The sequence below is a fragment of the Melospiza georgiana genome, chromosome 6 (assembly GCF_028018845.1).
Source record: "Melospiza georgiana isolate bMelGeo1 chromosome 6, bMelGeo1.pri, whole genome shotgun sequence".
Lineage (NCBI taxonomy): Eukaryota > Metazoa > Chordata > Aves > Passeriformes > Passerellidae > Melospiza > Melospiza georgiana.
Genome location: NC_080435.1, coordinates 22,248,852 through 22,273,987, shown reverse-complemented (window position 1 = coordinate 22,273,987; position 25,136 = coordinate 22,248,852). Strand labels below are relative to the sequence as shown.

The window sequence follows — 25,136 nt, the reverse complement described above, 5'->3', positions numbered from 1 at the left end:
ACATGGTTGTTAAGAGGTTATTCAATACCACTGGGGTCCAGAAAGGCCTTAGCAGAACGGGCCCTGCTTGAAGAGAAAAGAGGATAAGTTGACTAGAGAAAGAAAAAGAATATCAGGAGCACCTGGGGACGCCAGGTTTGGGGTTGTCAGTTTGGGAGGTGTCTGAGCGCTCCCTACGAGCGGCGGGGTCTCGGGCGCTGCGGCAGGGACCGATCCATGGAGGTGACCCAGGCGGTGCTGGCAGCACAGGACACAGGTTTGTGGCCAGGAGCGGGCCGGCTCCGGGGCGGAACTGCCGGGGGGCTCCCAGACTGTCGGGGTGCCAAGTCCAGGATGGCAGTGTCAGCCCGGTAAGTGGGCCGAGAGAGAGAAGGAAAGAGAAAGAGAGAGAAGAGAGAGAGAGAAGGAAAGAGAAAGAGAGAGAAGAAGAAGGAGAGAAGGAAAGAGAAAGAGAGAGGAGAGAGAAGAGAGAGAGAGAGGGCAAAAAGACCCAAGGCATAACCCCAGGGTCCCCATGCCTGTGGCTGCTCTCCCCTGCTCTGGCCCTGCAGCCAAGGGGCAGCACCGGGGAAAGGCCAAGAACAGCACTGACAGCAAGGCTGTGAAGAGAGGGGGAAGGGGCCAGCACTAAAAGATAAAATCAAAGCAGAGATTGATGACTCTCCAAACCTCACAAAGTAGTTTGTTTGTCTTAAGTAAGAAGTTTTTTGGTTTTTTTCTTTTGTGTCATTTGTTTGCTGTTATCGAGAAGGTTTTATTCCTAAAGAAGAAGAGGCTGCTGTAGAGAAAGCTTTTAGATAAACCCAGAAAGTTTAGAAAGAAAGCGAATAGTAAAAGTTAATGCAGTATAATCTTTCCTTTATTACTATGCTATTAAGAAGTCCTTTCCAGGTACTACTGAAGCAACAATCAAAATCATGGAAAGAGAGTGAATTCATACCAGCAGAATCAAAGGACTTGTGAAGAAACCTGAAAAATGGACTATCACATTTAAACCGGGTGATACCGAACTGACTTTCCAATGGAGACTGAGTGGTAATAGTTTGGGAAAACCCAAATGATCCAAGAAATGTACAAAGAATAACATTGAATTAAGAAATAAGATAACACTTATAACACTAGTTTCGATCACTACCTGAATAAAACATCTCCTTGGGGAAGGAATACCTCAGATAGAAGGATCAAGAATGTTTTTGTATTCTGACCTTAGCCTGAGAATTGTACAGGGGAGAAGGGGAATTACCATTTCCATTAGTGAACTTTATTTGATTCATTCCCATACTGGACATGCTAGCTGGGTTATAAGTAAATGCTTAAATTGTGAGAGTAATTTCTATTGTGGTTCACAAAATTTATGCTCTTATTGCAAGAAGTGTTAAAGTAATAACATGGTTTTGTGGATGGGAATTATTAGTGCCTGTTGAATGAGAGATACCTGAAGAACAGTAAGAGACCACAGTTAAAGGGTGTCAAAAACAATTTGCCTGGAAATTAGTTAAGAGAAAGTAACAAGGAAATAGAGGGCAAGACCAGATTGGTGTCTGTATTCACCACCGAGAAGATCAAATACACCTGCTGTGGGTTGCAGCCTCACAGGCATGGGAGGTGGGAGTATAAGCCATACTGGACCTCTGTTATTCCTGTTTCTGGCACTCATTTGTTGTCTTTTCCCTTTCGTGGCACCAGCAAGATCGTGTCACAAATGCTACAAAAAGCATCACATGGCAAGACACCAAAGTTCCTCCTTTATTACACACACCCATGTCAACAGCCACTGTTATAACCCATCCAAATTAGAAACCTGTAGGCAAAACGGAGTAAATTATTGGATTACAAGAAACTTAAGAAAAAGTGGTTATAGATTTAGAACTGAACGTTCAAAAGAAGACAGATGGATTTGTTTTAAATCTAATCTTGAAGATACGGTTCAAGATTTGGTAAAAAAACAAATAATAAACGAAAAGGTAAAACCAGCACAGCAATCTAACTCTGTATTGACTCCAAATTATCTCTTGAGTCGTACTACAAGACTCCAAGCACTTAGAGAAATTATAGCAAATAAGGCTGCCCAGGCATTAGAGTTAATATTAGGTCAGCTAAGCCAAACAAAACCTGTAGAGTATTAGAATAAGTTGGCTTTAGACTATTTATTGGCCAAAGAAGGGGGTATTTGAGGAAAGTTCAATATACCAGATTACTGAAAATTGATGACCACAGAAAAGTCATTCTAGCAAAAGCAAAAGAAGTCAAAGAATAAAAAATTATATATGCATATAATAACTGAGGTACCAGTCCAAAAATTAGAATACAATATTAAAATCTAGCTGGTGGGGTAATGTATTAGAAGAAATTAAGATCTTTCATTTTGCGTTACAACCGTTTTTATATTTCTTCCTTGTGTAATCCGCTGTTTTATTTTGCCAGCATAGTCCAGAAGATGCAAATAGATAAGAAATATTGCTCAAGCCAAATGATTTACAAAGAATAAGAGTGGGGATTGTGAAAAATGCAGATATTTTAAGATTGGCTTTTCGCAAAAATTAAAATGAATATTATATGTGTTGTGTTAGAAAGCAATGATGTATTATTTTCTAAAGTACTGTGTTAAATATAGTTTTAGGTTATAAAAATTGTTAAAATAGGAACTAAGCTATGTAAGATGCTTTGTTTAAAAGAAAGGACTCGCAGTGAGATAGCAGACACAGGACACCTAGATTTTGCAGAGAAAAAGAATTTATTGCCTCCTTATCAGAAGAAACTAACTTCTTCCCACCTCGAAGGCACTATTAGGATTAGAGGGAAAAAGTTGATGTAGACCAGATAGAATCCTGTGTTTGAATGGAATTTATGCATCATGTATGAAGTGTATGAATATGCAATGGGCTATTTTTTTAAGGGTTAATCCTTTGTTAACAGGTGTCTTTTTTCAGGCTCATGCTGCCCAGAAAAAGGTACCCAGACGTCCGTAACTCTTTGTTTTTATTGTCTCGTATTGTCTTAATTCAATTTCTCCAAATTGTTATTACTCTAATTGTGTTACTATTCTTTTTAACCATTTTATTACTATTAAAATTTTAAAAAATGTTAAAAACAAGTGATTGGCATTTTTCACACTTGCTGTAGTTTAATACAATTCTAAACTTTTAAGTGAAGCGTCGTTTCTCACAAGAAAGAAAAAGACCACTTGATTTTTAGGGGAAAATGAAAAAAATCAAGATCAATAACACAGAGGCTGTGGATCTCTGAGCAAGCCGAAGTTGTAAAATCACCGTGACCCAGGCACTGAGACTTTCGGAACAGCAGCACGTCATGGCACAGAGAGGAGCCGGCTGAATGGGAGCTCCTGGTGACCTGGGCACTTTCTCCTTCATGTCCCTGACCTGGCAGGAGCCACTTTAGGACATGGATCCCAAAGGAGCAAGAGGGACCAGGAAGCGCCGCTGATCTGCACAGAGCCCTTTGCCTGCCGCTGCCCCACAGGGAACAGGTCAGTGGAATGTTTGCCTTCCTTCCTACCCCACCTTCCTCTCCTGCAGCAGCTGCTCTGTTCCTGACACCCTCTCCTGGTGACCGCAGTGCCCTCCCCAGCTCCTCTCTATTCTCCTGTGCATCCCGTCTGTGTCCTAATACTGAAATGGGCCACAACAAACTTTCTAACACAATGCAAAGCATGAGGAAGCAGGAATTCTTGACCTGCACAGCACACAGAGGGATCTTGCCTTGTATTGTGTGTATGGTGAGATTTTACAACAGGGAATTATTCCATTAGAAACCATGTAGGCATTTAGATTTTTTTTTTAATTAATACATAAACACAATTTTCCTAGAACTCATTTCCATGCATCCACCTCCCCCTGGAAGTCCTTTCATGATCCTGGAAGTTCATTAAGCAGTGTCTCTCTGGGGGTCACTTTCAATGAATGCTGCCATATTAAAGGTACCCTTGCCTTGAACATTTCCTCTGGCCATGCACTGTTGTTTTTTGTTCCAGAATTTGCCCCAAATCACTGCAGGCCGCCTTATCTGTTTCTGCACTGCTTCCTGCCATGTTTGTCATCCTGTGTGCCAGCCTTTACATCCTGTGAGAAACAAACACTCACTTTTTAAAATTTTAAATGGTCAATAAACCTTAATAAAAATGCAACTAAAGGACTAAATAAGGAGAAGCAGGCCTGGGAGCTTCCCTCATGGCTGCCCACCACGTCGCTGGCTGATCTTCAAGATGGATGCTTCACCTTGGATACCCCAGGGGCTGCATCAGCTAAACCTGGCCCCTCCCAAAGTCTGTCAGTCAGCCCTTCTTTGTGTTTATGTCTGGAGCCTGCTTTCCTGCAGCTTGACTGGAGGGTCAGGTGTTCTCATGCTGCGACTCTTCCCCCCCCAGCAACAACCTTTTGTACAGCCCTTCTTTCCACCTGTTCTAGATGACTCAGGCTCTCTGATGGCAACAGTACAGAGGGGAGAGAAGGGGACTATGGGGGGAACAGGGGACATCTAAACAACAGACTACAATAACATAATTATATATCAATAAAGCTTCTCTTAATATTCACACAGTATTAATCCCTTAACTGTGAGAGCCAATCATCTCATTATCCATCTATAACACATCCTTTAAAATTTTGGCAACTTTTCTTTTGAAGAAATTCAGAAGAACTGAAAATGTTTATTCTCTGTGTTATTTATCAGCATCCTGCCAAACAGCCCAACCCTCCCACTTCCCTCTCCCACTCCACCATTCCCACTGCCCTCCTCCCCTGCACATCTCACTCCTCCCCACTGCATCCTTCCCACTGCAGTGAGCTGCTGAGGAGCCACATGGTCCATCCTGGATTCTCCAAGCACTGACTGCCCATCCACTCTGACCACAGCCAGGGGCCACATCCCACTGCCTGCCCAGCGTCCATCCAGGGGATGAGCATCACGTCCCCCCTGCCATCTCACCCACTGAAGGAGATGATCTGTGTGAGACAGATGTCACTGATGTGGCCACACACAGTGTGACACTGCTCATCTGCATCTGTGGGCTGGCTGGGAACGGGGCTGTGCTCTGGGTCCTGGGGTTCCGCATCCACAGGGACACCATGAAACCCATCACTGCCTACATCCTTGATTTGGGCATCATCAACTTCCTCTTCCTCATCTTCATGGTCCCCTCCACTCTGCTCTTCCTGCAGGAGCATTTCTCCTGCTCCTCCATCATGCCCCCAGCATCCATACGCTTCCTTTTCCTCCTCTTCCGGATGTTCCACAGCGTAGGGCTGTACCGGCTGACAGCCATCAGCATCGAGAGGGGCAGGTCCATGCTCTGCCCACCTGGCCTCTTCTGCCACCTTCCCCAGGGCCTCTCATGGGTGGTGGTCAGTGCCGTGCTCTGGGCCCTTTCCATCACTGCCATCGCTGCCATTTCTGCAGTGAATTCCCTGTGCCAGTCACAGGAACACAAGCTCTGCTGCCGCGGGGCTCTCATCTCCCTCTACATCCTCAACTCCCTCGTCTTTGCTCCATCCATGATCGTTTCCAGCACAATCCTCTTCATTCACTTCAAGGGTAGCTCCCAGCAGCAGCAATCCAAGAGCCTTGACATCATTGTCTTCCTGGCTGTGCTCCTCACTCTCCCCCTCAGTCTCTGGAATTTCCTGCAGCAGCTCAGCTACACCACTGTGTCACCCTGGGCTGTTCTCCTGTTTGCCTGCATGCACAGCAGCATCAACCCCTCATCTACATCTCAGTAACAAAGTGCTGGAGGCGCTGCTCCATGGGGTCCCTCAGGGAGTGCCTCCAGAAGTTGTTTGAGGAGCCAGAAGGGAGCACTGCCCCCAGTAATGATGCCACCATGGACAGGGGGGTCTGAGCCTGTTGAACCCTTCAGTGCCCCCATGCAGGACCATGGGGCAGTGACTGAGGATCACCCTCCCACCCTTATTCCTGCAGGGAAAGGGAGAACAGGCATTGAAAAGGGTCATGTGGGAGGGATGCTCTGCACAGAGCACATTGGAGCATGGACTTACTTCTTCCTCACAGGTCCTAGAGCATTTTACCCCCAAATGCATCCTTCCCAACACAGCTGTGACCCCAGAATTCCCCCTGGCACCTGGTTCCTGCATCCCACTGAGGTCTGATATCAATAAACAGCACCGTGAACCCTGTGCTGCCTTTGCCCCCTCTGCCAGGGCTTCCCGGCTTCCTCTGGCTGCTGCTGCCAGCCGGGAATGTGGCTGGAGGGAGGGGACAGAGAGGAAGTTAGCCAGGAATTCTGTGACTGCTTAGAAATTTCTGTAATGAACTATGTTTAATTAGTCAAGGCTTATTTGACTGTGGTTTTTTAACTGGTTTTGATTTAGATCTCTATTGGCTGAGTGTCAGTATTAAACTTTGTCAGCGCATACCCCATAGAGAACTTACTCAATAGATGGAGAAAAGAAATCAATAAAGTACTTTGAATGGTTATCATATAACCAGAAAAAATTGGATGTCATAGAATAAGAATGATATCTTGAGAAGGTTAGGATTTCAAAGGCCTAAGCATACCAAAAGATGCAATAAAAAACTAGCAAGATATAAATTGCAATGGCAATAAGAGAGCCATATCCAAGTCGTGTACGTTACATTTATAAAATGTTGTTTACTGAAAAAAAATCCTGCTTATACATTTAACTAAGATAGATGGCATATTCTAGTACTAATTAAAAGAAACAAAACACCTATACAATGACGTAAGAAATTGGGACCACATTTGGGAGTATGTATAAAAAATCCTTAATATTATATTGCATAAACATGCCTGAAATGTATTTTTTTTCTTTAAAGCTGTCTCTGGCAAATGTATTTCCAATATGTTCACAATTTTGCCTCAAAATTGTTATTAGTCTAACACACTTTTGCTGTTAGACTTCCACATCTTGGTTTCAGAGGGGACACAGCCATGGCTTGTGCTCCCTGAAGCAACCATGATCCCCAGTGCCAGAGCTGGGCTGGCACGGACCCGATGGCCCAGGGGCTCAGCATTCCCCACCCCGAGGGCTCTGTGAGTGTCACAGCAGAGATCTCCCAAAAGATCTTTAATTTTTAATTTTGAGAGCCAGGTGCAAAGGTCTTTCTGCCTTCAGAAATTCTTCCTCTCCGCTGCCTTCAGCTGCTCCCTCAGCAGGCTCAGGTGGTGCAGCAGCAAGGAGAGGAGGAGGCCGTGATCCTCAGCACAGCCACCCCCTTCCAGGAGCAGGGTGACATCTGTGTTTGTCACCATGGGCTCCACGGGGCATCACCCCCCTCTCTGGGGCTTCCCTGAGGCCACCAGCCCCACCACACCCCACACCTTCTCTCCAGCCCCACCACACCCCACACCTTCTCTCCAGCCCCACCACACCCCACACCTTCTCTCCAGCCCCACCACACCCCACACCTTCTCTCCAGCCCCACCACATCCCACACCTTCCCACCACATCTTCCCAGCAGCTCCATCATGTCCCACCCCTCCCACACCACCCTCCCATCCCACTCCCCATGCAGCCCACCCACCTCCCGTCCTTCCCATCCCCCCCAGCCCCGGGCCTCAGGCTCCAGTCCCTCCCCACGGGCTGCTCACCCCGGCCTGCCCCGGAAGGCTTTGGGGCCGTCTTTCTCTTGGAGATGCCCCTCCCCAGCTCCATCCCTGCTCTCCAGCCCCCCAACCTCCTCTGGACACAAACAAGAGGCACTACAGGGATGGCTCCACTGCTGTTCATTGCGCTGCAGAAGCATGGAATTGCCAGGAGGAGCAGAAACACTGCTGGGGCTCCTGAGTGGGGCAGGAGAGGAGCGGGGCTGTCTGGAGGGGAAGGCAGCCTGGCGGGAATTTCTAGAGGATGTCAGAGGGGGCATGATGCCTTAGGAGTTTAGCCTTTCTATTTTTCATATCCTGTACTGCATTAGTGCATAACTCTAAACTCCATGGAAAGTGTTAGTTAACTGTCTGCACATTTTGGTCAGACAAAACAATTCCTCTAGGCATGAAATTCAAGGACACTCTACTGCCTCAGGCCCAGAAAAGTACAGACAAATGTGAATTGGGGGATCCAAACTGGGGCTAAATGACTTCATTACCTGAAGCTGAAATTGGAGGATTAACCCCCGATTTGTAAATGGACCAAACTTATATCTGTCTGAAAAACTCATGACCATTGTCCATTTTGGCTGCAGCCCCTCTCGGAGGCTTTGAGAGCCCAAGGTGAACCTTTTGAAGGCCTTTCATCAAAGCCTCCTTTGATTCTCTTCACCTGCTCTGGCCTCTGTTCCAGGGAGCCAGCCCAAGGCATCAGGCAGACAGGGGCTGGAGGGGGCAGGAGGGCTCTGGGTGCCACCAATGCCAAATCTCCCACTGGAGAGCAGCAGAGCCCAACAGGCCACACCTGCAGCCAGGGAGAGGCCAGGGAATGGGAACCCATCGGGATGGGATGGGATGGGATGGGATGGGATGGGATGGGATGGGATGGGATGGGATGGGATGGGATGGGATGGGATGGGCTGGGCTGGGATGGGATGGGATGGGATGGGATGGGATGGGATGGGATGGGATGGGATGGGATGGGATGGGATGGGATGGGATGGGATGGGATGGGATGGGATGGGATGCAATCAAGAGTGGGGTGGAGATAGGGATGAGGTGTGATACAAAAGTCAGACAGAATAAAGTTCCTAACACCAACTAATGGTGCTACCAAAGGAAGCATTAGACAGCAGGACACGCAGAAGGATCTCTCCTTATTTCTCTGTGTGTGTTGTGAGACTTTACAACACTGTTTTTCTCCATTATAAGCATACATACATAGTAAAATTTTTTCTTGTCTAGTACATAAACACCATTTTCCAAGAACACATTTCTAGGCATCCACTTCCTACGGAAGAATCTTTTATGTCCTGGGGTTCATTCAGAGGGGACTCTGATAGTCATATTCACTGAGTGCTGTGATATTAAAGGTGACTTTGCCTTCAACTTTTCCTTTGGCCATGTGCTCTTGCTTCTTTTTACAGAACTTGTCCCAAAACCACTGCAGGCCTCCTTATCTGTGTCTGCACTGGCTCCAGCCACATTTATCACCCTAGGTCCACATTTTATATTAATTTATCTCTCTGACCAGTTAGTCTTGGAGCAACTTCAGGGGCGTTGAAAATGTTTATTCGCTCTAATTTATCAATCCCCTGCAAAGTAGCCCAACCCTCCCACCTCCCTCTCTCACCCACCATTTCTACCACTCTCCTCCCCTGCACATCTCACTCCTCCCCACTGAATCCTTCCCACTGCAGGGAGCTGCTCAGGAGCCACATGGTCCATCCCTGGATTCTCTAAGCACTGACTGCCCATCCACTCTGACCACAGCCAGGGGCCACATCCCACTGCCTGTCCCACATCCATGCATCCATGGAGGTGAGCACCGTGGCCCCTATTTTAACCTCACCAACTGATGGACCTGGTCAGTGTGAGATCAGTGTCTCCAGCGTGGCCATGGACTTTGTGACGCTGGCCATTGGCCTCTGTGGGCTGGCTGGGAACGGGACTTTCCTCTGGCTGGTCCACATTAATGCCATCACGAATTCATCTTCTACCAAGCCATCGCCGATGTCCTCTTTCTCATCTTCATGGTCCCCTCTACCCTGCTTTTCCTTGTGGAGGAAGTGTCCTGTTCTGCTATAATGCCCCCAATGTATTTGAGCTTGCTTTTCCAGCTGTCGCTGTTCACCTACACCATGGGGCTGTACCGGCTGACATTCATCAGCATCGAGAGGTGCAGGTCTGTCCTCTGCCTGGTATTCTGTGGCTGCCAATTTCCTGAGTGCTTGCTGTTGGTGGTGATGAATGTCCTGTTCTGGGCCCTCCTCTTCATGGTCATTGCTGTCAATCCCATGGTGACTTCCCAGTGCCAGTCACACGAGCAGGAGCAATGCTGGGTGGTTCTCACCTCCATGTACTCCCTCAATGTCTTCCTATTTGCTGCACCCATGCTCATTTCCAGCACAATCCTCTTCATTCATCTCAAGCCTGGCTCCCAGCAGCAGCCACACAAGAGGCTTGACATTGTTGTCTTCCTCGTTGCACTCGTCAGTCTGCGCCTCAGTCTCTGGTTTCTCCTGCAGCAGCTCGGTTACATCACTGTGTCCGTTCAGGTGGTTTTCCTGCTCACCTGCATCACCAGCAGCATCAAACCCTTTCTCTACTTCTTGGTGGGGAGTTGGAAGAGAGACTACTCCATGGGGAGCTGCTGGAGACACTGCTCCATGAAGAGCTGCAGGACGCACTCCTCGATCCAGTCCCTAAGGGAGGCAATCCACAGGGTGTTTGAGGAGCCAGAAAAATACACTGCCTGTGGAGATGATCCCTCTGTGGACACGGGGGTCTGAGCCTGTTGATTCCTCCTACTGCACTGCTGAAGGACCCTGGGACAGTGGCTGAGAGATTCCTTGAGTCTCCTGATCAATAAATACCCACAGGATCACCCTCCCTGTGCTGCTGCATCCCCAGCCCCTTTCCAGGCCGCTCTGGGCTCTGATCCATGCTTGGGAGGCCTCAGCCTTGAGGAGCAGCCCCTGGGCTCAGCTCCTGTGGCGCTGATCAGAAACACCCTCTGCTCCCAGCAACTGCTGCTGTCCAACCACCTCCTGGGCTTTTATCAACAGCCTTGGAAATTATTGTACTGCCCTGGATGCCACAGCATCCCTGCTCTGCCACTGTCCCAGGAAGCTGCCGGCCCCAAGTGTGGCCAGGCTGAGCCATTGCTGTGAGTGCCGCCCATGCCTTGGGGCCCTGTGAGCAGCGGCCCCAAAGGAGAGCCTTGGAGCTCTGCTGGGCCCAGCAGCGCTGAGCAGAAGCTCCCTGGCACTGGGGCCTCTCCCAGCTGGGATCTCTCCCGGCTGCTGCCCTGGGCTGATCCCCAAACGCCGTGCACACACGTCTGCATCTGCTGGGGCTAATGTGGCAGAAATGCTGCTCTCTCAGCTGTGTTAGTACCTGAGACATCTGAGCGAGTCAGGCCTGAAAGGAACTATAAGACATAGGTTAAATGCAGTTTAGAGATGTTCCTCTGTAAAATGGCTAACTTTAAGCTATAACTCAAATACTGCTAAATTTGAGTGCTGCAAATCTTTTAGGCTCTATTCCTTTTTATCCTTACCCTCCTTTTTACCCCTACCCTGTGTCCTTTTCTCACATGCCCTTGAACACACACAAACACACAGAGGGATAGCACTTTGGTGGGCTGGTGCTTATTATTAAACCTTTTTACTGATTTTACTGGTTTTTACTGCTTGCCTTGCTGGTGGTTTTGTGCCTTCAGAAATTCTTCCTCTGCCCTGGCTTTGGCCTCTCCCTCAGCAGGCTCAGATGGTGCAGCTCCAAGGGGAGGAGCAGTCCGTGCTCCTCAGCACAGCCACCCCCTTCCAGGAGCAGGGTGACATCTGTCTTTGTCACCGTTGTCTCCACGGGGCATCAACCCCCTCCCTGTGGCTTCTCTGAGGTCTCTGAGCTGGGGCTGTTCAGCCTGGAGAAGGGAAGGCTTCAGGGAGACCTTAGAGCCCCTTCCAGGGCCTAAAGAGGCTCCAAGAACTGGAGAGGCGAGTTGGACAAAGGCCTGAAGTGACAGGACAAGGGGGAATTGTCACAGACATCTTTTCCTAAAAATCCTTTCTTTAGGATTTTTCCTTCTGGGAAGCTGAGGCCCCAGAGAAAGAATGTAAACAGTGGTTATCTGGTGCTGTGGAATGCAAAAGGTGCACCTGTGATTGGCCCATGTTGCTTGTGTACAATTAAGGGCCAATCAAGAATCAGATCTCTCTGGGACAGGATCAGAGAGAGCTCCTTTGTTGATTCATTCTTTTTGTATTCTTAGCTTACCAAGTTTCTGAACTTTCCTTCTATTCTTTTTAGTATAGTCTGAATGTAATATATGTCATAAATTAATAAATCCAGCCTTCAGATCATGAAGTCAAGATTCTCGTCTGTCTCTTCACTCCTGCAACCCTTGCAAGCCTGGCAACAGAGAATGGCTTCCCACTGTCAGAGAACAGGGTTAGGGGGAATATTGGGAAGAAATTCTTCCCTGTGAGGGTGGAGAAGCCCTGGCACAGGTTCCCAGAGATGCTCTGGCCTCCTTATCTCTGAAGGTGTTCCAGGCCAGGCTGGATGGGGTTTGAAGCAGCCCAGTCTAGTGGAAGGTGTCCCTGCTTGCAAAGGGTGAGATCAGGAAAAAACAATCACAAGTATTCCCAAGGCTGAGGAGGAGGAGGATGAGCTCTGGTGAAGGGCTGAAAGGGGCACCACAGCACCCCAACATCTGGTCTCCAATAACTTTCATTGCATCATCAAGGGTACTGTCAGTAAGAAATGTGGGCTCTGATGCTGATAACCTGCTGCAAGCCTATCATGTTTTGGCACTGGCCAAACGCCAGGCACCCACAAAAGCCGTTCGCTCACCTTCTTCTGCTCTCAGCTGGGCAGAGGAGAGGGAAACAAAAATTAAAAAAGGGCTCATGAGTTAGGATGAGGACAGGGAGAAAAAACACTCCAAGAATAGAAAAAGTGATTCAAATTTAATGGTATTGAGTAAATTTATAATTAACAGATTCAAAGGATGATAATGACAAGCAAAATAAACCTTTAAAACATCTTTCTTTCCCCTAGACCCCTCCATCGTTCCCACCAGCAGTGCAGGGAAACAGGGTGAGGGGGTTCTTCGCCAGCATTAAAGCACTGCCAATAAAACACTGTTTACCTGGAAACGACCCGTGTTTTCCATTAAACAATAAGGGACTGCATATTCTGGTAGGAATTAAAACAAACAAAACACCGATATCAAAATATAATAAATTGGGAATACTTTGGAGAGTATCTATAAAATGTCTGGGATATTATAGTGCATAAAAATGCCTGGAAATTGTTGTTTCTTTGTACATACCTATTGCAAATAAATTTCTAATATGTTGACAATTTTGACTCAAAATACTTATTAGTCTAACATGCTTTTGCTGTTAGACTTAAAATGTCTTGATTTCAGAGGGGATACAGCCATGGCTTGTGCTCCCTGCAGCAACCATGATCCCCACTGCCAGAGCTGGGCTGGCACGGACACGATGGCCCAGGGGCTCAGCATTCCCCACCCCGAGTGCTCTGTGAGTGTCACAGCAGAGATCTCCCAAAAGATCTTTAATTTTTAATTTTGAGAGCCAGGTGCAAAGATGTCTCTGCTTTCAGAAATTCTTCCTCTCCACTGCCTTCAGCTGCTCCCTCAGCAGGCTTAGGTGGTGCAGCAGCAAGGAGAGGAGGAGGCCGTGATCCTCAGCACAGCCACCCCCTTCCAGGAGCAGGGTGACACCTGTGTTTGTCACCATGGGCTCCACGGGGCATCACCCCTCTCCCTGGGGCTTCCCTGAGGCCACCAGCCCCACCATACCCCACACCTTCTCTCCAGCCCCACCACGCCCCACACCTTCCCACCACATCTTCCCAGCAGCTCCATCATGTCCCACCCCTCCCACACCACCCTCCCATCCCACTCCCCATGCAGCCCACCCACCTCCAGTCCTTCCCATCCCTCCCAGCCCAATTCCAGCCTGGAATTGCCAGGAGGAGCAGAAGCACTGCTGGGGCTCCTGAGTGGGGCAGGAGAGGAGCGGGGCTGTCTGGAGGGGAAGGCAGCCTGGCGGGAATTTCTAGAGGATGTCAGAGGGGGGCCATGATGCCTTTGGATTTTAGCATTTCTATTTTTCATATCCCTTACTGCATTAGTGCATAACTCTAAACTCCATGTAAAAGTGTTAGTTAACTCTCTGCACATTTTGTCAGACAAAACAATCCTTCTAGGCCTGAAATTCAAGGACACTCTACTGCCTCAGGCCCAGAAAAGTACAGACAAAAGTGAATTGGGGAGGGCAAACTGGAGGGCAAGAAATTTCTTCATTTCCTGAAGCTGTAATTGGAGGATTAACCCCTGGTTTGTAAATGGACCAAACTTATATCTGTCTGAAAAACTCATGACCATTGTCCATTTTGGGTGCAGCCCCTCTCGGAGGCTTTGAGAGCCCAAGGTGAACCTTTTGAAGGCCTTTCATCAATGCCTCCTTTGATTCTCTTCACCTGCTCTGGCCTCTGTTCCAGGGAGCCAGCCCAAGGCATCAGGCAGACAGGGGCTGGAGGGGGCAGGAGGGCTCTGGGTGCCACCAATGCCAAATCTGCCACTGGACAGCAGCAGAGCCCAACAGGCCACACCTGCAGCCAGGGAGAGGCCAGGGAATGGAAAACCATTGGGATGGGATGGGATGGCATGGCATGGCATGGCATGGCATGGCATGGCATGGCATGGCATGGCATGGCATGGCATGGCATGGCATGGCATTGGATGGACATGGCATGGCATGGCATGGCATGGCATGGCATGGCATGGCATGGCATGGCATGGCATGGCATGGCATGGCATGGCATGGCATGGCATGGCATGGATGAGGAGTGATACCAAAATCAGAATAATTTTCCTAACACCAATTAATTGTGTAACCAAGTGAAGTATTGGGCAGCAGGACACACAGAAGGTTCTCTCCTTATTTCTGTGTTTGTAATGAGACTTTACAATATGTTTTCATTCATTATAACCATACATTAAAAAGTTTTTCTTATCTAAAACACCATTTTCCTAGTACTCATCTCTATGCATCCACTTCCTCCTGGGAGTCCTCTGACGGCCCTGGAGGTTCATTGAGAGGGCCTTCTGATGGTTGTATTCCTTGAGTGCTGTGATATTAAAGGAGCCATTGCCTTGAACTTCTCCTCTGGCCATGTCTGCCATCTTCTTGTTACAGAACTTGCCCCAAAAATACTCTGTGCCTCCCTATCTGTTTCCCCACTTGTTCCAGTCATGTTTATTACCCTGGGTCTATATTTTTGCATACATTTATCTATTTGCCCAGTTAGTCTTTAAGCAACCTGTAAAGAGCTGATAATGTTATTGTCTGTTATCAATCCTCTGCATACCATCCTCAGCCCAACCCTCCTCCTTCCCTTCTCCCACCCCACACCGCCTCCCCTGCACATCTCACTCCTCCCCACTGAATCCTTCCCACTGCAGGGAGCTGCTGAGGAGCCACATGGTCCATCCCTGGATTCTCCAAGCACTGACTGCCCATCCACTCTGACCACAGCCAGGGGCCACATCCCACTGCCTGCCCAGCGTCCATCCATGGAGGTGAGCACCGTGTCCCCATCTACTGCCTCACCCACTGAAGGAGATGATCTGTGTGAGACAGATGTCAGCAGCGTGGCCATACACAGTGTGGCACTGCTCATCTGCCTCTGTGGGCTGGCTGGCAACGGGGCTGTCATCGGCCTCCTCAGCCTGAAAACCAGGAACTCTGGCTTCTTTGACCTGGCTGTCATGGACTTCCTCTTCCTCCTCTTTGCGGTCCCCTCTGCCCTCCTCATCCTGATGGAAGACGTCTCCTGCTCTCCTATCCTGCCTTTGATGTACATGAACTTCGTTTTTCAGCTTTCAGTGTTCTCCTGCTACTGGGCACTGTACCGAGTGACAGTCGGCACACGCATGCGACACATGCGGAACTTCTTAAAGCTCTGCTGCCGCTGTGTCCCTCCTCTGCGACTGAGGTGGGTGGTGGACACTATCCAATACTGGGCCTTCTTTGCTCTCTTCACTGTCATTCCCTCAGTGACATTCCTGTGCCCATCAAACCGGCAGGAGCACTGCCGGGCAGCTCTCATCTCCGTGTACACCCTCATGCTGCTCCTCTTAGTTGTACCCATGCTCGTTTCAAGCACAGGTGATTTCATTCAGGCCAAGTGGGGCTCCCAGCAGCAGCAGCCCGAGAGGCGCGACATCGTTATCTTCATAATTGGGCTCCTCACTCTCCTCTTCAGCGTCTGGAATTTCCTGCAGGATCTCGGTTATATCACTGTATCCTCACAGGTTACTTTCCTGCTCGCCTGCATCCACAGCAGCATCAAACCCTTCATCTACTTCTTGTTGGGGAGGTGCTGGCAGCCCTGCTCCATAAAGTCCCTCCGGCTCTCCCTCCAGAGGGTCTTTGAGGAGCAGAAAAAAAACACTACTCGCAGGAATGATGCCACCGGGGACACAGGGGTCTGAGTCTGTTCATCCCTCCCCCTGCTCTGCTGACCTTGGACAGTGACTGAGGAATTCCATAGGTCACCTCATTAATCAACACCTAATGGATCACCCTCCCTGTGGTGCTGTATTCCTGCAGGAGAAGAGAGCAGGGGCATTGCCTTGGGTGATTTTTGTGGGATGCTCTGCAGGGAGCACATTGCAGCATGGCTTTCCTCCTCCCTCCTGGATCCACATGGCTCCAAGCAGTGCAGCTGGCCTCAGTGCTGTTCCCCAGTCTATTCCCCATGGAATGACCCTCATGGCCTTGGCCCCAGGGAATGAACTCCATCTCCTTTGGCTCAGCAGATGAGTTCCATGGTGTTTCCAGGGAGCTCTTGCCTGCAAAGAATGGGACACCTTAATCCCTGGGGACACACCCAGCACGGGGTGGCAGAGATTTCCCAAATCCCTGCAGGGCTGGTGCCTCTGGATGGCAGGAGAGGAGTTGGGATCACCAGGAGCATCCTTCCCCTTCTGTCCAGCAGAGCCAGCCCTGCATTCCCAACTGATGGGAAGGGACACCAGGTAGGGCTGCAGAGCTGGGGAGGGACAGCAACATTCCCTTATCCTTTCAGTGGGAATTTGTCACATTCTTCAATTCTAGAATTGAATCCTTCTGAGGAAAGTGCAGGGTCGATAGTGAACTCCACTGAACTCCTGTGCCTGTATCCATAAAGTACACGGAACATGGAAATTCCCATCTCCAGATGCTTGGACCATTGAATTGCACAGAAATTAGGGGATTCTGCTGCTCTTCTGCAGAATGGGGCCATCCATCCTCTGGTTCCCCAGCATCAGTGTCCAGGGAAGCCCTTGAGCACCTCCATCCTGAACCTGGCCACCCTCAGGAGGAGCTGCACAGCCACTCTGCACAGCAGCTCCAGCCACAGTCCAGCCTCTCCAGATCTTTGTTTCCAGAGCGGTAATCCTGGCCCAGAATTTGTGGAATAAATAACATCCAAACTTCACTGCAGGGTCTGCTTTGGTAAAACACTGTCCAAAATGGCTCATTTCCTTCTTTTATCCCATTCTAAAGCCTCTGGCTGGTCTGGGAGCAGGGCAGGTCCCTGTCTCATACCAGAGCCCTTCCTAAGGCACGTGCCTGCAATGGTTGGGATGATGTTGGCAGTGCCAACAGCTCCTGATTCCTCCTGGGAGAGACGTGGGCAGCAGCCACATCTCTTGCTCAGGGGGAAGTTGTCCCTCCTTTTCCCACTGCCTTAAATCCAGGGAAAAGCAATGTGCCACTGCTTCTGGAAAGGGAAGTGAGAGTGAAAGCCATGTGTGGTGAGTCAGGTTTTGGAGGCACACATGAGGTTAAACAGCTAAGGAGCATTTACTAACAAAATTGTTAATAATTGACAGAAGAAAGAGACTTTGACATCTGAAAAGGTTTTTCTCTCCCTGACTCCTGTTTTCGTGCCCATTGGACACCAGAAACTGTCCATGGTGGGACCTCTTGTCCATAGAAGAGCAACTCAGCCAGGGAGTCCCTCCCAAGGCAAGTGCAGAAGGACCATTATCCTTCCATGTACTTTTTCTGCTTCTCAGCACCTTCCTTGTCTTGTGTGTCACCCAGGCAACTCCCTACCTGAGCTTCCTTTCAAAAGATCAATACTTCAAAGCAAAAGATTTCCTGGATGTCCCTGCCCATGGCAGAAGGAGAGATGGAATGAGATGATCTCCACAGTTCCTTCCAACCTATCCCGGAGTCACTTTATGAGCTGAATTGTATCCCCATTCCTCTGTTTAGCCCAGAAATAGGTTTTGCACATTTCAGACTGGTTCTTGAGCAAAGAGGGGCAGAGCAGATGCAGCAGTTTGTTTCCAGAAGCTGCGCTCACTCCTCCCCATTCCTGCTCCCAGACCGTGCTGTCTGCAGCACAGACATGCAGCACAGAGTTCTCCTTTGCTTTTATGCTTTTTCAGCTAGCTGAGGCAGAGAAGTTCCCTGGACTGTGGTTTTCCTTTTGCTTGGAACTGTTCAAACCTGCTCTGGACTGAAAACACAGAAGAGCCCTGGGAGCTCAAACCTGTGGCCCACCGGGGCCAGGGACGCGGCATTTTCCAGCACCAGAGGGACTGATAAGGGACTGAGTGAGCCAAACTGCACTCCACAACAAGGACTTGCTAAATTTGCCTACTCTTCAGAAGAGCAAGAGATTTTATTGTTTCATATTGTTTTCATTTCTTATCCTTGTGTATACTTTGCTTGTTAAATAAACAGTTTTTTCCACTTTTCTCTAAACAAATCTTTTCCTGAACCAGCTGGGAGGGAGGGGCTGCTTGAATTTATTTTCTAGAGGGATCCCATTTGAAGGTTTCCTCCCAAATTTACCCGAAACCAGAACACAACCCAAACCATTCCATGAGAATTCCTCATGTCACCCACAACCCCCCCAGGCAGGAGTTCCCCTGCTGCGCACAGCATCAGCCTGGCAGAGCTCAAGGAGCATTTGGACAATGCTCTCAGGCACAGGCTGGGATTGTTGGGATGTCCTGTGAAGGGCCAGGAGCTCAACTCCGTGACCCTTGTAGGTCACTTCAAACACAGGATTATATATTGTTCTATATTGTGATGACTCTGTTTCACGATGATTCCACCTGATGATGACTCCCCTGTGTTGTCCCTATGCCCTGGCTCTGGCACTAAAGCCTCAAAAGCCCTCTGCAAGGCATCACTACCAGAGGGGTGAATTCCTTTGCACAGCTCCCAGCCAGGAACTAAATCAGAGGGAGGGCACAGCTCTGGGCACAGGTGAGCAGGAGAGAGGGGGTGGGGGCAAAGACAGAGAAGTCAAACGCCCTCAGCAACAGCCAGTGCCCAACATCAGCAGTGAGGAAGGGGAAGGAGATGACAGGAGCAGCAGGAGCAGGGCACAGAGCTTCCCTGGCAGCTGTTTCCATGAGCAGCACAGGAGCCTGGCCAGCAGGGCCAGAGCAGAACAGGGCAGGCTGAGCACTGAGAAGGGGCAGCTCAGCACCAAGGCCATGGGCACCAAAGGGCAGCAATGGAGGGTGGCAGTGAGCAGGAAGGAGAGCAGCCAGAGCAGGGCACACAGGAGCACCGGGAAACACTAGGAGCAGGGGCAGGGCCAGCAGGACACGGGAGGGCAAACAGAGCTGTGACAGCACTGAGGGCTGTCAGAGAGGAGACAGCAGCAGTGAAAGCCAAGAGGATGGGGACCTTCAGCCCAGCTGTCACACCCCACGAGCCCAGCTGGTGGCAGAAGCTCTCTGGGACAGAAAATATCCCCAGGGTGATGGAGAGCCGGAAGGTGGAGCCAGCCATGGCCAGGCTGAGCACACAGGGGGTGATGGGGTTCCTGGGGATGCAGAAGCTGAGGAGCCAGAGCACAGTCCCATTCCCACCATCCCACACAAGCACAGCAGCAGCAGCAGCAGCGGGACAGGCACTTTGCTCCACTGCCTGCTGTCACACTGGCTCCAGTTGTCATGGCTCTTCTCATTCCAGCTCCCCTGGGATGCCTTCCCACTGGGCTGGCTCCAGCAGGCAGGGCTGGCTCCCTCCGTGCCAGGGGACAAAGTGCTCATGGTGACACCTCTGCTGCTTCTCCTGCCCTCACACAGCTGCAGGGGTGACAAACAGACACACCAGAGCAATGCTGCTGTGCCCCAAATGTGGCTTTTCCCATCTTTTCCCACCCACAGCTTCGATGTATAGCAGCACAGGGAGGGGTGAGGGACAGGACAGATGGCAAGGAGGATGTGGGAGCCTGGTCCTGTGTGCCTGGCACAAAGGCCAGGAAGATACCTCCTTCCTGGCTGTGGACAGGACAGAGCTGGAACAGGAAAACAACTGGAGAAGGAGAGGATTGCCCATGGAGATATCAGAGAACAAATGGCTTTGGGATGGATCTGACCTGGACTCTCAGGTGTCAGTTGATATCACTGAGCTGCTGGATTCCTTCATCAGGACACTCCTGTTTCAATATTCCCTCCCTTTTCCCATATTATTTATAGCTCTTAATTCCCTACAGGCCTCAGTTCTGCCCCCAAAATCAATAACCAGGTTCCACCCAATGAGGGGGCCCTGATGAAGGTGGAAGAGAAGAGTCTGACCTGGTTTCCTCTGGCAGCCTGGAGAACTTGCCTGCAGTGCCCTGCCCTCAGCTGCCAGGCTCCAGCTGCTGTCCCTGGGCTGGGATCTGCAGGAGGTTCCCTGGAATGGTCCCTTGGGAAAGGGGAGCGCAGCCCGCGGGCTGAGCCCGAGCAGCATCCGGCGCGGGCTCTGTCCCAGCTCCTGCCACAGCCCCTGCTCTCCGTGCTGCCTCGTGTTCTCCAGGGCTCTCACACACAGGCAGCTGCCTCAGAGCCTGCCACGGGCTCAGGGCTCTGCTCCTCAGCTGCTCTTCACTCTGCCAGGGAAATGAGCAACGGGAGAGAGCCTCAGCAACCACACCTGTGCCCAGAGCACTTGGGCTCCATCTCAGCTTCTCTTCCATTTTAAAGCAACTCCAATCCCAAAGTCTTGTCTTTTGAACCGCCTGAACTTGTCCCCTCTCATTTCTGGGCTGGATCCTTAGGGCCCTGCACTACAAATATGCTGTTAAACTTAGATTTCTGGTTCAAATCTAGTTTTCCCCCTTGTATACTGTAAGTTCAGTGGTATTTCACCTTCACCATACAGTTTCCAAGAGGATTCATACAATAATAAATTCCGTGCATGAGCTGGAGCACTGGCACAGAGCAAAGGGATGATTTAGGAGTTCAGCCATGTCATTTCTTCTGCGAAGAGGCAAATCAATGCTACTCCCATGGTATTGGAATGTTGGGGGACACAAGACAGATGATGGACTTTGGACTTGGCTGACATAAGAAATTTCATAACAGGATGCCTTGGCAAAAGCAAACAGAACTTTGAAAATTAGACCTAGATTGCAAAAGAATAAATCAGGCAGTTTTACCAGAAAAAGAAAATCCCATTAAACTCTGCAAGCAAGAGATGTTGTTATATGCATAAGGTTGTGTATGTGATTTTAACATAACCATTCTAGTACACATTACGAGTCTCCCTGAAATAGTATATAAACGTTTGTATCCCACAATAAAATCATATTCTGATCACCGAGTCAGTTTCTCCATCTCTCTCCATTGCTGACAGCATGGCTTTAATCCTTCGAAAGTTGCAGGTTTCATCTGAGTCATGCTCTACACTCCCATGGCAGTCAGACACCAGCCTACAGTGAATTCCAAGGAATTCCTGGAAAGCTGAGGTGAGATGATTCCCACCCAGGCTGACATGTGCCTCAGGGATCTGGGATGCTCCTCCTGGAAACTGCTGGCCCTGGGACCAGAACTGTCACCTCCCTTCCCTGCTGACACCATGTTTGCGTCCCCAGCTATGGAATCTCACATCCCCTCACCAGCCCAGTCCTATCAAGGGCAAACACTTCATGATCCAGGAGCTGATGGGGCTCCAGGAGAGGTGGAGAGGAACTTTGGACAAGGGCATGGATGGAGTGACAGGACAAGGGGGAATGGCTTCCCACTGACAGAGGGTGGGTTTAGCATGGATATTAGGAAGAAATCCTTCCCTGTGAGGGTGCTGAGGCCCTGGCACAGGCTGCCCAGAGGGATGGAGTCAGGTAAAAACAAACACAAGGGCTCCCATGTCTGAGGAGGAGGAGGATGAGCCCTAATGAAGGGCTGGAAAGGGGATCACAGGAGCCCAAAATCTGGCCCCTAATAGCTTTCATTGCATAGTCAAGGGGATTGGCAGTAATCAGAGTGGGCTCCAAGTGCTGCTGACCTGGCTGCAAGCAACTGAGTGCTGTCCTGACTTTGGGCTGTGTGAGCCTGCATTGCAATGACAGAAATGAGAATTCTCAGCTCAGTTTGCTTTCTTGGGCACAGGGGAGGTTTTGGCAATGATCCTGGACCTCTTCCTAGAAGGGAAGTTGTTTCTGTGCACTCAGATGCTGTGAGCACTTCCAGCACTGCCAGCAGCATTCAGTGCCACCAGCCCCACCAGCAGCTCTCTGCTGCTGCAGGGACAATGACCTCTCAGGGGAGATAAATGAGGAATGGTCAAAACCTGCAGAGAGAGGGGAAGTATTTGGAGAATGTCCCATCTGAAAGAGTTTTTGTAATCAGGAGGAAACCAGGAGCCATGCAAAGAAATCTGCCTGTTGAGCTACTTCCTCTATGGCAGAAAAACAGTCAAAACAAGTAACTCCGAGGAAGTAGCCGAAGATGTAATTTCCTACTCCCTCCTGACTCCATCAAGCCTTGGGAAACAACACCAGGAAAGGGAACAGAGAGGAGCCAGCAGGATGGGAATGGGGAGCTCCTGGTGAGCTGGGCACTTTCTCCTTCATGTCCCAGACCTGGCAGGAGCCGCTTCAGGACATGGATCCCAAAGGAGCAAGAGGGACCAGGAAGCGCCGCTGATCTGCACAGACCCCTTTGCCTGCTGCTGCCCCACAGGGAACAGGTCAGTGGAATGTTTGCCTTCCTCCCTACCCCACCTTCCTCTCCTGCAGCAGCTGCTCTGTTCCTGACACCCTCTCCTGGTGACTGCAGGGCCCTCCCCAGCTCCTCCCTCCTCTGCCCTGCACTTCCCTTCTGCATCTCCTGCTGAACAGTCCAAGCACACTGCTTCCCTCTCACACCCCACCATTCCCACTGCACTCATGCCCTGCACATCTCACTCCTCCCCACTGAATCCTTCCCACTGCAGGGAGCTGCTGAGGAGCCACATGGTCCATCCCTGGATTCTCCAAGCACTGACTCCCCATCCACTCTGACCACAGCCAGGGGCCACATCCCACTGCCTGCCCAGAGTCCATCCATGGAGTTGACCATCGTGTCTCCATCTCCTGCCTCACCCACTGAAGGAGATGATCTGTGTGAGACAGATGTCACCACTGTGGCCACCCACAGTGTGACCCTGCTCATCTGCCTCTGTGGGCTGGCTGGGAATGGGGCTGTGCTCTGGCACCTTGGATCCCACTTTTTGTGCAGGAACAGCACCATCCTTTACATTCTTGTGCTGACTTTTTTGGACTTCCTTCTCCTCCTCTTTGTTTTGCCCTCCACCCTGCTCTTCCTGCTGGAGAATGTGTCCTGCTCTATCATCATGCCCTTGCAGTACGTGGGGTTGCTTTTCAGGCTGTCAGCGGTGTCACACAGCGTGTGGCTGTGCACACTGACATTCTTCAGCATCAAGAGGTGCAGGTCCATCCACTGCCCACTCTGGCACTGCTGCCACCATCCCCAGCAGCTGTTGAAGGTGATGCATGCCCTGCTCAGAGCCTTCTTCATCACTTTCATCATTGTCATTGCCATAATATTTTCTCCATGCATTGTCCTGCTATCTGAGCACTGCTGGGTTTTTTACATCTCCATGCACGCCTTCAACCTCCTCCTCTGTGCTCCCTTCATCCTCATTTCCAGCAAAATTGTCTTCACTCATTTCAAGCATGGCTCCCATCAGCAGCAACCCAAGAGACTCGATATTGTTATGTGCCTCATTGTGCTCTTCACTCTGCCCCTCATCCTCTGCCATTTCCTGCAGGAACTCGGCTACACCGTTGTGCCCTCCCATGTTCTTTTCCTGCTCATCTGCATCCACAGAAGCATCAACCCCATCATTTGCTTCTTGGTGGGGAGGTGCTGGAAGCCCTGCTCTGTGGGGTCTCTCCAGCTCTCCCTCCAGAGGGTCTTTGAGGAGCCAGAAGAAAACACTGCCCACAGCCATGATCCCACCATGGACACGGGAGTCTGAGTCTGTTGATTTCTCCTCCTGCACTACTGAAGGACCCCGGGACAGTGGCTGAGAGATTCCTTGAGTCTCCTGATCAATAAATACCCACAGGATCACCCTCCCTATGCTGCTGCATCCCCAGCCCCTTTCCAGGCCGCTCTGGGCTCTGATCCGTGCTTGGGAAGCCTCAGCCTTGAGGAGCAGCCCCTGGGCTCAGCTCCTGTGGCGCTGATCAGAAACACCCTCTGCTCCCAGCAACTGCTGCTGTCCAACCACCTCCTGGGCTTTCATCAACAGCCTTGGAAATTATTGTACTGCCCTGGATGCCACAGCATCCCTGCTCTGCCACTGTCCCAGGAAGCTGCCGGCCCCAAGTGTGGCCAGGCTGAGCCATTGCTGTGAGTGCCGCCCATGCCTTGGGGCCCTGTGAGCAGCGGCCCCAAAGGAGAGCCTTGGAGCTCTGCTGGGCCCAGCAGCGCTGAGCAGAAGCTCCCTGGCACTGGGGCCTCTCCCAGCTGGGATCTCTCCCGGCTGCTGCCCTGGGCTGATCCCCGAACGCCGACGGCTCCTGGGCCCATCCCCGCAGGGCTCCAGGCCCAGCCCTTGGCCCAGGGAGGAGATGCAAAGGGATCCGCAGGGAGCATTTCACTGCCTGCCAGGGCAATTGCTCACAGGCACCTTGCACTCACTCTGCCTGCCTGGCTGGCTGTGTGCACACACATCTGCATCTGCTGGGGCAAATGTGGCAGAAATGCTGCTCTGTCAGCTGTGTTAATACCTGAGACATCTCACTGGGGCAAGCCTGGAAGGAAGTATCAGGCATAAATAAGTTTAAATGCTGCAAAGTGATATTCTTCTGCTGAATTGCTAAGTTTAATGTATTACTCAAGTACTTTTAAGTTTGAGTGCTGTAAAGTTTTTGGGCCATTTTCCTTTTAATCCTTCACTGTCTTTTTGTCATATGCCCTTGAACACACACAAACATACAAATAGGGGTAGCACATTGTTTTGCTTAATATTAAACCTGGTTTTTACTGATATCCTTGCTGGTGGTTTTGTGCCTTCAGAAATTCTTTCTCTGCCCTGGCTTTGGCCTCTCCCTCAGCAGGCTGGGATGGTGTAGCTTCAAGGGGAGGAGCAGTCCGTGCTCCTCAGCACAGCCACCCCTTCCAGGAGCAGGGTGACATCTGTGTTTGTCACCGTTGTCTCCACGGGGCATCAACCCCCTCCCTGTGGCTTCTCTGAGTTTTCTGAGCTGGGGCTATTCT

General features: G+C 50.2%; 3 protein-coding genes and 2 pseudogenes across 3 annotated transcripts; 4 read left to right on the top strand and 1 right to left on the bottom strand.

Moving 5' to 3' along the window:
• Positions 1 to 4,277: 4,277 nt before the first annotated feature.
• LOC131084524 (mas-related G-protein coupled receptor member H-like) lies at positions 4,278 to 5,854 on the top strand (the record flags this gene model as incomplete). The annotated part of the gene is given in 3 exon segments (XM_058026066.1): positions 4,278 to 4,290; positions 4,954 to 5,717; positions 5,720 to 5,854. Coding segments are annotated over 3 exon segments (912 nt in total), but the record flags the coding sequence as incomplete, so codon positions are not given.
• A 3,543-nt stretch (positions 5,855 to 9,397) lies between these two features.
• LOC131084513 (mas-related G-protein coupled receptor member D-like) lies at positions 9,398 to 10,374 on the top strand (annotated as a pseudogene).
• A 4,823-nt stretch (positions 10,375 to 15,197) lies between these two features.
• On the top strand, positions 15,198 to 16,118 carry LOC131084518 (mas-related G-protein coupled receptor member H-like). The gene has a single exon (XM_058026060.1). The coding sequence runs from the start codon at positions 15,198 to 15,200 to the stop codon at positions 16,116 to 16,118; it is 921 nt and encodes a 306-aa protein (XP_057882043.1).
• A 2,560-nt stretch (positions 16,119 to 18,678) lies between these two features.
• LOC131084907 (mas-related G-protein coupled receptor member A-like) lies at positions 18,679 to 19,694 on the bottom strand (annotated as a pseudogene).
• A 3,259-nt stretch (positions 19,695 to 22,953) lies between these two features.
• On the top strand, positions 22,954 to 23,984 carry LOC131084514 (mas-related G-protein coupled receptor member B4-like). Its single transcript, XM_058026057.1, has one exon. The coding sequence runs from the start codon at positions 22,954 to 22,956 to the stop codon at positions 23,887 to 23,889; it is 936 nt and encodes a 311-aa protein (XP_057882040.1). The 3' UTR covers positions 23,890 to 23,984.
• The last annotated feature ends 1,152 nt before the right edge of the window (positions 23,985 to 25,136 follow it).